The sequence below is a fragment of the Polypterus senegalus genome, chromosome 16, assembly GCF_016835505.1.
Source record: "Polypterus senegalus isolate Bchr_013 chromosome 16, ASM1683550v1, whole genome shotgun sequence".
In the NCBI taxonomy this organism is placed as follows: domain Eukaryota; kingdom Metazoa; phylum Chordata; class Cladistia; order Polypteriformes; family Polypteridae; genus Polypterus; species Polypterus senegalus.
Window position 1 is genome coordinate 96,651,859 of NC_053169.1, and position 12,222 is coordinate 96,664,080.

Genomic DNA, 12,222 nt, shown 5'->3' on the forward strand with positions numbered 1-12,222 from the left:
TTTTTTATGAGTTGAAGTCTGCAGTCCCTTGAGCTTTAAATTACCGATCACTACGATATCCATCTGCCCATCCCGAATGTAAAGGCATTAATGGGGGGTCAGTAATAATATTCCTGGGCTCTGGATCAAGAAGCACCATAAAGAAAGCCATTAGCTTTGAAATACCGGAGGGTGGGCACGTCAGAGGCATGACGTCGCACATAAAAGCCCTTAATGTCTGTAAACACTCGGTTCTCGTTTGTTGCGCTCTCTTGTTTCACCTCAATGGCTCCACTTAACAATACAAGTGCGGAGCCTGAGGTAACATTTAGTGCATGGCTGACAAATATGAAAATAAAATGACGAGCCGTGTAAAGAGTCAGACGTTTTGTTGTGACCCGATTTACACACAAGTGCGGACCGTCATAAAGAGTTCACCTGCTGTGGCAGCAGATTTGCTAATACTGTAGTACAAAGTTCATGGGAGCCGTATCGGCATGTGTGTGTGTGTGTGTGTGTGTGTGTGTGTGACACATCTGAACGTTACGCGTCTCTACCTCAGCAACCGAGCCAGCAGAAATCACGTGACTCCATATCTACCTGCTAAGTAAATAGTCGCCCACCCCCCGTGAACGGGATTTTGACTCTCAAATTAATACATAAGTTCAAACAAAAAGAAAAAAAGAACAAGAAGAAGACAAACTCAGAGGAGTGCAGCCGATTACACATCTCAGTCTGAATCCTTACAGGGAGCCATGGCCTGGTTCTCTCCCTTGACGCCCATCTTTGTCGCAGTACTTTGTGTCGTGATTGCATTTCTCATGAAGGGCTTCAAAACTGAAAAGAGGGAGAAGAAAGCTCAGGCGGCGGTCACTTCCAAATCACGACCGTGGGTGGACGAAGATCTAAAAGACGAAACTGAGCTGGACACCGGAGATCAGGGTAAGCGGACCGCCATTGGCCGTCTCGATTTGGTTTTTGAGGGAATTTTCAAACAAGTAAAGTGAACTGCATGTGGAGCTGAAGCCCGGATTAAACGGTGACTGCAGTGTAAAGAGAGCTGGGAAAATGAACAGGCTTCAAATCAGGTTAGGCATGAACCTCAAGCAGACTCCGCTGTGATTCAATGCTGCATAACAGTAACGCATTAAAAACGTCCAAGGGGATGAACATCTTTTTATAGACACTGTGTGAGGTCAATGTTTATAATCAATCAATCAATCAATCAATAGCATTTTCATGTTTAGAATCAGGACTGAGAGTGAAGACCTCTAAGGGGTTAATACTTTTTATAGACATTATGTGGGGTCAGTCTTCTACAATCAATCAATCAATCAATCAATCAATCAATCAATAATTAATAATAATTAATAATTTATTACATTTATATAGCGCTTTTCAAGACACTCAAAGCGCTTTACATACAAGGGGGGGGATCTCCTCAACCACCACCAGTGTGCAGCATCCACCTGGATGATGCGACGGCAGCCATAGTGCGCCAGAACGCCCACCACACACCAGCTTACTGGTGGAGAGGAGACAGTGATGAAGCCAATCAGTGTATGGGGATGATTAGGAGGCCATGACGGTCAGAGGCCAATGGGCAAATCTGGCCAGAATGCCGGGGTAACACCCCTACTCTTTCCGAAAGACATCCTGGGATTTTTAATGACCACAGAGAGTCAGGACCTCGGTTTAACGTCTCATCCGAAAGACGGTGCTCTTTACAGTATAGCGTCCCCATCACTATACTGGGGCATTAGGACCCACACAGACCACAGGGTGAGCACCCCCTGCTGGCCTCAATCAATCAATCAATCAAAGCAGTTTCATGTCAAAAGAAGTCAGTTGAGGTGGTTGGAGCATCTGATTAGGATATCACCTCATTGTCCAACCAGGAGGAGACCTCAGTGCAGACCTACGACATGTTGGAGAGATCACGTCTCTCGGCTGGCCTGGGAAATGCTTTGGTAACCCCAAAGAGGGGTTGATCTGCCCTGTGACCTGAACATGTGGCAAACAGCAGAGAATGAGTGGATGGATGGATGGAATGAATTAATTTCCACCACTTTTCAGAGACCTTTTTTTCTACTTTGACATCAAAGAGTCCTTTTCTGGTGTTCTGGTGTGTTGTCAAAAAAGGCAAAAAAAAAAAATCAATGTTGTAGAACAATAAAGAGTGAAGACTTCTAAGGGGGCGGCACGGTGGTGCAGTGGGTAACGCTGCTGCCTCACAGGAGACTCGGGTTCACTTCCCGGGTCCTCCCTGCATGGAGTTTGCATGTTCTCCCCGTGTCTGCGTGGGTTTCCTCCCACAGTCCAAAGACATGCAGGTTAGGTGCATTGGCAATTCTAAATTGTCCCCAGTGTGTGTTTGTGTGTCCTGTGGTGGGTTGGCACCCTGCCCAGGACTGGTTCCTGCCTTGTTGGCTGGGATTGGCTCCAGCAGAACCCTGTGTTCGGATTCAGTGGGTTGGAAAATGGATGGACTTCTAAGGGGTTAATACTTTTTATAGACACTATGTGGGGTCAGTCTTCTACAATCAGATCTGCCCATCAATCAAAGCAGTTTCATATCAAATGAAGTCAGTGGAGATGGTTGGGTGTCTGATTAGGATGACACCTCGTTGTTCAACCAGGAGGAGACCCCAGTGCAGACCTACGACACGTTGGAGAGATCACATCTGGCCTGGAAATGCATTGGTGACCTGACCTGTGACCTGAACACATGGCAAGTAGCAATGGATGGATGGATGGAATGGTGTTCAGTGTCAAAAATGGCAAGCAAAATCTGTTGTGATTCAATGCTTTTTATAGACACTGTGTGAGGTCAACGTCTACAATCAGTCGATCAATCAATCAGTCAAAGCAGTTTCATGTTTAGAATCAGGACTGTTTTTTTATTATAATTCTTTTATACTTTCCACACAAATATTAAAATTGAAATCAAAACTCTCAGTAATGCAATATCAATATGTTAATTCATCCAATGAATCCCTCAGAATTATGGTTGGGCTATTCATAAACAGCTTATACATTATTATACATTTCCCCTTTACTTATTAATTTGATTAAATGCATTACTTTTTATGCAAACATCATTTAGAATCACAAAAGTAATGGGCGTACGGCAGCTACAGCACAATTAATAGCATACAATGGTGTTTCAAGTCACGGGAACTTTCTTTCTTTCTTTCTTTCTTTCTTTCTTTCTTTCTTTCTTTCTTTCTTTACTATTCAGGCACCACACTCAATAAAACTCAAACCCGATATCCACGTATCAAGTGAATGCACTCAAACTCGAAATCAATTTCTAAAAAGGAGACACGACAAAGAGAAAGAGTCGGCGCTCCACCTTGGTGACCATTGTGATGGGCAGCACTCATGTGTGGGCATCCCGGCAGTGCCCTCTCCCCCGGTCCCCCGAGTAATGGCCGTGGCCGGCCGTCACACAAGGTATTCAGTGAATGCGCTCAAGCTCGATATCGACTTAACAAGCGCACGTGCTCAAACTGCACATCAATATAATTCACTTGTGTTTGGATTATTTTTCTACTCTGTTGTTGGATTTTTCTCTTGGGTAATATGGGGGTCTTGCTTTCTGGGGGTTGTCCCTTTAGGCCACTCTGGTTTTTGCTCCACTGAGCCTTTTTCTATATTTTGCTGTTGTTTCAAATAAATCCTTGATTTTTGAAGATTGCTGTTGGCCCTTTTCTGTATACATTGAGGGTTTATAGTCAACCCCCCTCTTGTGTTTTTTTTTTTTTGTTGTTGTGTATTTTCAGTTGTTTCCCCCGCTGAATCCCACAGGTGGCATTTGGGGTATAACTGAGTTTAGGTGTGTGTGTGTGTAACTCAGTGAAGAATCATGCTGGTCTTGACCCTTTAAAACTGTGACATGTGCCCCCCCAGGCATATCTGTTTCCTTAGAACCTTTGGCACAGCCTGTGACTAACTCCTGGTTAACTGTCTTCCACTGCAGCCCATGAGGACTGGGTAACCGAGGAGGACGACGTCTCTCACATCCCCTTCTCCCCAATGCGGCTGACTGAAGAGGAAATGCTGCACAGATCTCAGCAGTTTTTCCAGCTGATGAACAGCAGGAGAAGCGTCAGATTCATCAGCTCCAAGCCAGTGCCAAGGGAGATAATCGACAATGTCATCAGAACCGCAGGTGCGTTAGCCTCCTGGCATCAAAAATAAAAAAAAGAAAGAGAGAAAGAAAGAAAGAAAGAAACTGCTGCACTCATCAGATTTAGGAGTCCGCAGTTGGCTACAGTGAAATGTAGCAAATCATCAGAAGATGCTGCTCCTGCCACACAGCTACAGAGACAGAGATAGATAGATAGATAGATAGATAGATAGATAGATAGATAGATAGATAGATAGATAGATAGATAGATTTTAATTGAGTGTAGTAGGCAGGATGGATAGATAGATAGATAGATAGATAGATAGATAGATAGATAGATAGATAGATAGATAGATAGATTTTAATTTAGTGTAGTAGGCAGGATAAGATAGATAGATAGATAGATAGATAGATAGATAGATAGATAGATAGATAGATAGATAGATAGATAGATAGATAGATTTTAATTTAGTGTAGTAGGCAGGATAGATAGATAGAGTGGAGTAGAGTCCGTTCCACCTGTTCTTCGATAATTTCAAAAACAGTTTCATCTATATCGGAGTCTAAAAGGGCCGCCAACATTGTCATTTCTTCCGATAAATCTTCAATTCTCTCTCTGAAATACGTAATATCTTCGGCAGAATCCATTTCATCGGCAGTAGTAAGCATTTTTCTAATTAATTCTTGTGCTATCGATTCACCAATCAGTAACTAGAGGGCGTGTTAGAGCCCACCCACTCAACTTTGACGAGTGAAAGTGACAGTTTTATTTCAAGCCGTATTTCATGACGGTTTGCAGGAATGTTACGGACAAAATGAAATAAATAAATAAGCAACAAAAAACATATTTCGTGACACAGTTATTTATTTATGCTCTCATTTCATGACATATTTATTTATTAAGGCTTTCATTTCATGACACATTTATTTATTTATGCTCACATTTCACAGTACTTTTATTTATTTACGCATTTATTTCATTTTGTCCGAAATATTCCTCCATATAAGTAAGGTTGATGTGGTTTAAAATATTCCTATGGTACCAAATTTCATGTCATTTTCCTGTCTTCTTTCCCAAAATGTGTCCATCTTATGTTAAGGCACTGCCCCTAGTGGTGCTCACACAGAGCCCTGGACCTTTGTTGTGGTGTCTGACCCAGAAACAAAGCATGGGATCCGAGAAATCATCGAGGAGGAGGAAGAAATCAACTACCGGCAGAGAATGGGAGAAAAGTGGGTCAAGGATCTGAAAAGGTTGCGGTGAGTGCATCCTACGTCTTTAATGTGTACAGTACGTTCAATCTTCATATGGCTTTGCGCTTTCCATCTCGTGGATTTGTCACTTTGGGTTTGAAACTCCAAGTCTGTGATGAGTTCACATGTTTTCTGGGTGTCTGCATACTTCGGCCACACTCCCACCCCCCCCACTCCCAAAAAGTATGCAGGGTGGCTTAATCAGATGATCTAAACTGACCCCTCGGCCAATGTACGAGTGGCTCTTGTGGTAGACCGCTGCTCCATCCTGGGTGGATTCCTACCTTCCTTTGGCTTCCTGTGACCCTGAACTGGATCAAGTGGGCTGGAGAATATCACATTAGAATCATTTTAAGAGTTAGAATTTTCAAGACTCCACATTCCTGTCTCTACTAGAGAGTAAAAAAGCTCAGTACCCCCACGGCCCTGAATTGAATTAGGTGGGCCTGAGAACATCACGTTAAATTACGACCTGCTGGTGGCTGGCAAAGTGTAAGCCAAAAAAGCTTCAACCACAAGCGTTTTAGCACCCCTGCGCATAACCTTAGGTGGAGTAATTTGCTTTTCATTTTGCCCCTATGAAAGGGCTCAGAAATCTTTGTTGCCATAGCAACAATATAGAAGGTGTCTTGCTGAAATTTCCTGACTTGCTCTGGATCTTAAACGCGCTGACATCTCACTGGCCTCTTTAATTCAGCTGGCCCAGCATCAGTGCTTGCTTTATTATAAAACATATGGGTCACCACACAAACGCACAGACACACACACACACACAGTGGGCATTCAGCAGCAGAGGTATAGGAGACAATGGACCAGGAAAACAGTGACCACCCATTTATATTCTACATGGTTTATTTGTTTCAGTTCAGTTTTGTTCACAACATCTTGTGTTTTCCCAGCCATCCATTCATCCATCCATCATCAAACTCAGCTCTTAAGACTCATTCGGCATTCAATTTAGGAAAGTGTATGTTAAGACGGAAAATCTGCACTTTGAGAAATGTCATTTTAGAAAAGGCAGACTCTCATCTGCTGTACACGGCAAAGCATCTGCAATGAAGTCAAAATAAAACTGGAAACACATCATGTTGTGGTGGTCCAGAAGATGCAGACGTGATGAGGCGCGAGTGACCTGAAACAGTGGCTGACAGCTAAGAACATTAATTAATAACAGAATTATTAGCATTAGTTTTATATGACTGCTCCTAATGATGATGATGATAATAATAACAGACAGAGAGTCGGGCATGAAAGGTCCTACATAATAATTAGATGTGAAAGACACTACATTAAGGATAGATAGATAGATAGATAGATAGATAGATAGATAGATAGATAGATAGATAGATAGATAGATTTATTTTAATTTAGTGTAGTGGGCAGGATAAGATAGATAGATAGATAGATAGATAGATAGATAGATAGATAGATAGATAGATAGATAGATAGATAGATAGATAGATTTATTTTAATTTAGTGTAGTGGGCAGGATAAGATAGATAGATAGATAGATAGATAGATAGATAGATAGATAGATAGATAGATAGATAGATAGATAGATAGATAGATAGATAGATAGATAGATTTTAAGTTAGTGTAGTAGGCAGGATAGATAAATAGTAAATAAATACACACACACACTAACATCTGAACACACACCAGAATGACTAAAAAGCAAAAAAAAATGAAAAAGAAATACATCTCCTGACGTGACAGTCACAGCGTATTGCTGTTGGTATACAGGAGCCCCCACACGTTTCCACAAACACTTCGGCTGATTAATTAGTTTGTTGAAAGTCCTCAGTGTTGGTGTGTCACGGAGAGGATGTGCAGCATTGTTGACAATGGCGCTCAGTTTTGTGTTAATTCTCTCCTTTGCTGTGACATCCAGGGGGTCCAGAGTGAGCCCCATAACTGAGCCTGCTCTTTTAGTTAGCTTACTGATTCAGTGGTCGTCTCTTGAATTATTGTTACCAGTCCAGCACACAACATCGTAGAGAATCGCACTGGCCATCACAGAGTTGAAGAAGAAGTGAAGGACGTCAGTAGCCACATTACAGGAACACGATCTCCCAAGGACACAGAGCCTGCTCTGCCCTTTCGTATGCAGTTCCTTTCTGTTCTAAGACCAGTCCAACGTGTTTTTACTGTTATTATTCACTTTAGTTTTATCCATTTTTGGCATTGTGCCCAACTAAAAGCTTCAGGCGTTTTCCATTTTTAAACCTTCGATGTCAACGTCACTGTGCGCCGAATATCCACAGGCAGTCTGCACCCCCTACTGGTCAAGAGGTATAAACGCGAGTGCAGTGTTCCGTTAATACCCACAAGTATTTCAATGCGCACAGAGTCTTTTCTCTTAACGCACGGTGAAATGCAAACACAAGATATGCTAAACATTTTTAGAATTTAACAGCTAACAGCAGAGTTCAAAAACAAAGCATTCATTCTGTATTTATTACATTAAATGTTAATCTTGCTTAATCCAATTCAGCATTAAGGGCCGAAATTAAACCATGCAAAGCGGAGACTCTCCGAGTTCTTTATTATTTTTTAGTATGGTTAATTACTCGCTGTAATAGTTAGTTCTATTATGCATATGTAACAATTCCCATGAAAATAACAATCTGTTTAAATTGTACATCCGCTTCCCCATACGTGAGCGGCAGATCCGTGAAGTGGCTAGCGTGTAGCGCCCGCCTAGGGGTTGGCGAGCAAAGCGAGCAGGGGGCCGAGCCCCCTAGTATTATTAAAGAAGCAGCATTTTAAAGAGTGCTTATGGAGACACTGGTGAAGTGCTCTGCCTCTTCTCGCCCACTCGTGTCTGCCAGTGCAGTGCGCCTGGTGGTCTGCATGGTATCAAATCCCAATCCAGACTCTTTTCATGTGCCCAAAGCCTCCATCTGAACTGCTGACTCCCTCAGTGTGTTTAAGAAGCGATTGAAAACCCAAGTGTTCCGTAAAAATCCATCAAATTGTCCCTGAATGTTCCTTTGCTCTGCGGGTATCATCTGTCAGATCGTTTGTTAGCTTTACAGCTCTTCATTTGGGATGATCGACTTCTGCAACCTGTTCTGCTATACTCGTGCAAACCAGTCCCTGTTATGGTGACTTCCTTTGTAAGTTGCTGTGGATAAAAAGCGTCTGCTAAGCAAATCAGTGTCAATGTATGCGCCTTACATGGAGATGATTTAGAATTGTATTATCATCCGGGCCAGCTAAAGGGTACAGTGCGCCCCCAGGCAGACGCCAGAGAGACAAGAGAGGGTTGTACTGCAGAATACACGACAATGGCCACGACAGCTGTGGATGATAAAGAAAGAGACGCCCAGATTGATGACAGGAGCGTGTAGATGGCCGATACAAGCTCTGAATAATTCTCGTGTCCGTCCCAGTCCAAAGATCTCGATCTGTTTTTCAGCAGCCAGCGTGACTTTGAGCTCCCGCATCCACATGACTGAATTGAAAGGCGCGAAAAACAGCTGATTTAGGGGATGGATGTCTCGTTTCTTTTGCTGTCAGTTACCATGGCGACGTATAATTATCCTTCCCACCCCACCCCCCAACCAAGCCCAGTGAAACCCTAACATCCATCCATTTCTTAATCCGTCTTTGCAGCTCGGAGCTGGAGGAAACGGGAACGTCTTCTGTTAGACCGCATGTTCATTTAAGGAGCTCTGGCTCCCTCTAGTGTCCATAACATTTCTTGTCCGCTCAATGCCGACCGTTATACAGTTTCACAGTTCCAAAGGACCCAGGCACCATCTTACTCCAAAACTGAATTGGAAGAAGTGGATTTGAAAAATGAATGAATGAATAAATGAATGAATGACAATGGCGTAGCTAGGGGATGGCGGACGGGAGCGGTCCGCACCGGGCGGCACATTTTTGTGGGCGGTATTATCGACCAAAAGGTTCAGTACAATTCGTGAGTACGCAGCAGGGATTCGGAAAAATAACACTCATGAATGACATAAGTAAAATTCTCTGATTTTTATCCACAAATGCTTTAAAAATAGAGCATCAGACAAACCAGTTGAAATTTATGAGGCAATTACAAAAATAAACCTAAACACTGCACCGATGATAATTTCTAGGAAGATAAACAGCTAATTTACAGTTTATAATTTCGTTTCGTTATCAATCCGAATGCGTTCTTTTTCTGCGCAGAAAACATCCCCACCTATCACTTGTACACTACACTGCTTCTGTTTTTCGCAGCGTAATTATATTAAACTAATAATTAGAACATGGCTTATCAGTGCGTCTATACATATATTCTTGTCTAGTTGATGCATATACATAATTATATGCGAAAAATGATTGCTGTTTCTCTATATATTGAACACATCTATGCAAAATTTATCTTAATTGTTCTTTATACGTCATTTTAATTTTTTAGATAGGCTAACATACGCAGGTATGTTGGAGGGCGGCAAACTGAAGCACCGCCCCGCAACGCCCCGCCCCGCCCCGTCCCGCGCGACACGATCTCTAGCTACGCCACTGATGAATGAATGAACAGCAGGCCCTTGTGCTACTGCAGCATCGTATTGAAATAATTGAGTCTGCACACTGAGTGACATATAGATGGATTGATTAAACGGCTGAAGGAATGAACCAAAGGGTGCACCCTCCTTTAACCCTGCATTAGAACATCTGGGGTTGTAAAATAAATGAATGAATGAATGAATGAATTAAAGGCACCGCCTCCCTGTAACCCTGCATTAGAATCCGTGGGTTTGAAAATGAATGAATGAATCAGTGAACTGCAGAAACATACAGATCTCCTGCAACTCAATTAGACTAGGTGGGATTGTAAAATGAATGTATGAATGAACCTGGGGGATGAATACTTTTATACGCATTTTTTTTCTCCTGCTATAGGTGTCACGGCAGGACAGCCATTTGCTGCAGTATAATAATAATAATAATAATAATAATAATAATAATAATAATAATAATAATAATAATGTTTTTCAGGACAAACTGGGTCAAGGAGTACCTGGACATTGCCCCCTATCTGATATTAATATTTAAGCAGGTCTACGGATTGATTTCTAGTGGACAAAAGAAAACCCACTACTACAACGAGATCAGCGTGGCCATCTCCTGTGGGATTCTGCTCGCTGCACTGCAGGTAGAAGTGAAGAACACAACTGCAGACTACGTGACCTTTTGTACAAATGAAATGAGACTTTTACTGTTTTACTGTTGTCTTCTTCTTCGTCTCGTCTGTCGCTTTCCCTTTGCTAGTGGTCAGTCGTCTCGAGCTGTGCCCCTTTCTCTTTGCCTGTCCTCCACATCTCAGACTCGGTCGGACTCCTCACGTTTTCTAGCTCATCTTTACCTCTCCTGTCCTTCCTCACTCAGGCTGTCCCCTCAGCGAGACAAGCAAAGCCGACCTCATAGTATCAATACATGAGAAATGGAACCTCTAATGTTACTCTCCGACAAATCTTGATATGTGTGTGTTTGCTTCTCTTTTCCAATTCTCAGAACGTCGGGCTGGTGACTGTCACCACTACGCCTCTAAACTGCGGGCCACGGATTCGAGTTTTGCTGCAAAGACCTACAAACGAGAAGCTGCTGCTGCTGCTGCCGGTGGGCTATCCGGAGGAAGGAGCTACCGTGCCGGGTCTGACTCGCAAGAAGCTGGAGGAGATCATGGTGACCGTCTGAAGAAAAAGAAAGAAAGAAAGAAAGAAAGAAAGAAAGAAAGTCCCCGTATCTTGAAACACCATTGTATGCTATTAATTGTGCCATAGCTGCCGTACGCCCATTACTTTTGCAATTCCAAATACTATTTTCATAACAATTAATATGTTTAATCAAATTCTTAAGAAAATAGGGAAATGTTTAATAATGTATAAGCTGGTTATGAATAGCCCACCCATAATTTTGAGGGACTCTTTGGATGAATTCACATATTAATATTGCATTGCTGAGAACTTTGATTTCAATTTTAATATTTGTGTGTAAAGTATAAAACAAATATAATAAAATAAAGCCCTAAACATGAAACTGCTTTGATTGATTGATTGATTGATTGATTGACTGTAGTCTTTGACCTCACACAGTGTCTACAGATATTCATCCCCTTTTAACGTGTTACTGTTATGCAGCATTGAATCACAATGGATTTTCTTGCCTTTTTTGACACTGAACAACATTCCATCCATCCATCCATCCGCTCATTCTCTGTTGCTTACCACATTTTCAGGTCATGGGTCAGGTCACCCCCTCTTTGGGGTCACCAAAGCATTCCCAGGCCAGCCGAGAGATGTGATCTCTCCAACGTGTCGTAGGTCTCCCCTGAGGTCTCCACCTGGTTGGACAATGAGGTGACATCCTAATCAGATGCCCCAACCAGCTCAACTGGCATCTTTTAATGTTAAATGACCATCTTATGATAGTTGGGGGGGGTTGGTGGGGGGTTTCTGTGTCCCAAAGATCCTTGGAACTACGTTGTCCAGTTCAGTTGCCCCTGGTAGGGTCACCACCACCACCTGTTCCCAGCCCTATAAAGGCTGATGGGTAATGCAGTTCCTCTCCATTCACTGAATGTGCTCGTTGTGGTGGTGCTGCTGCTGCTGAGTCTCCCTGTGTATTTTACTTTTGATTATTTGTGGATTTTTGATGTTAGTTCCAGTTTTTTGATTTAGTTTTCTGGATTTACCACTGGGACTTTGTTTGCATTGGATTACCTTTGTCTTTTCAGACATCCTCTGCTGTGCAGTTTGTGCTCAGCTTCACTGCCTAGCAGAGCTTTTTAAAACCACACTTTATTTATATTGTTGTGGCCATCCTGTGAATACCCCCCTCTAGTGGGCATTTTGAGTATTTGGGGACTTACT

The 12,222-nt window shown here is 42.5% G+C and overlaps 1 protein-coding gene across 1 annotated transcript; it reads left to right on the plus strand.

The window, feature by feature from the left end:
• Positions 1 to 523: 523 nt before the first annotated feature.
• Positions 524 to 11,387, plus strand: iyd (iodotyrosine deiodinase). Its single transcript, XM_039738788.1, has 5 exons — positions 524 to 921; positions 3,962 to 4,153; positions 5,212 to 5,371; positions 10,349 to 10,505; positions 10,865 to 11,387. Exons 1-5 carry the CDS (start codon positions 735 to 737, stop codon positions 11,045 to 11,047), a joined length of 879 nt encoding a protein of 292 aa, XP_039594722.1. The 5' UTR covers positions 524 to 734; the 3' UTR covers positions 11,048 to 11,387.
• The last annotated feature ends 835 nt before the right edge of the window (positions 11,388 to 12,222 follow it).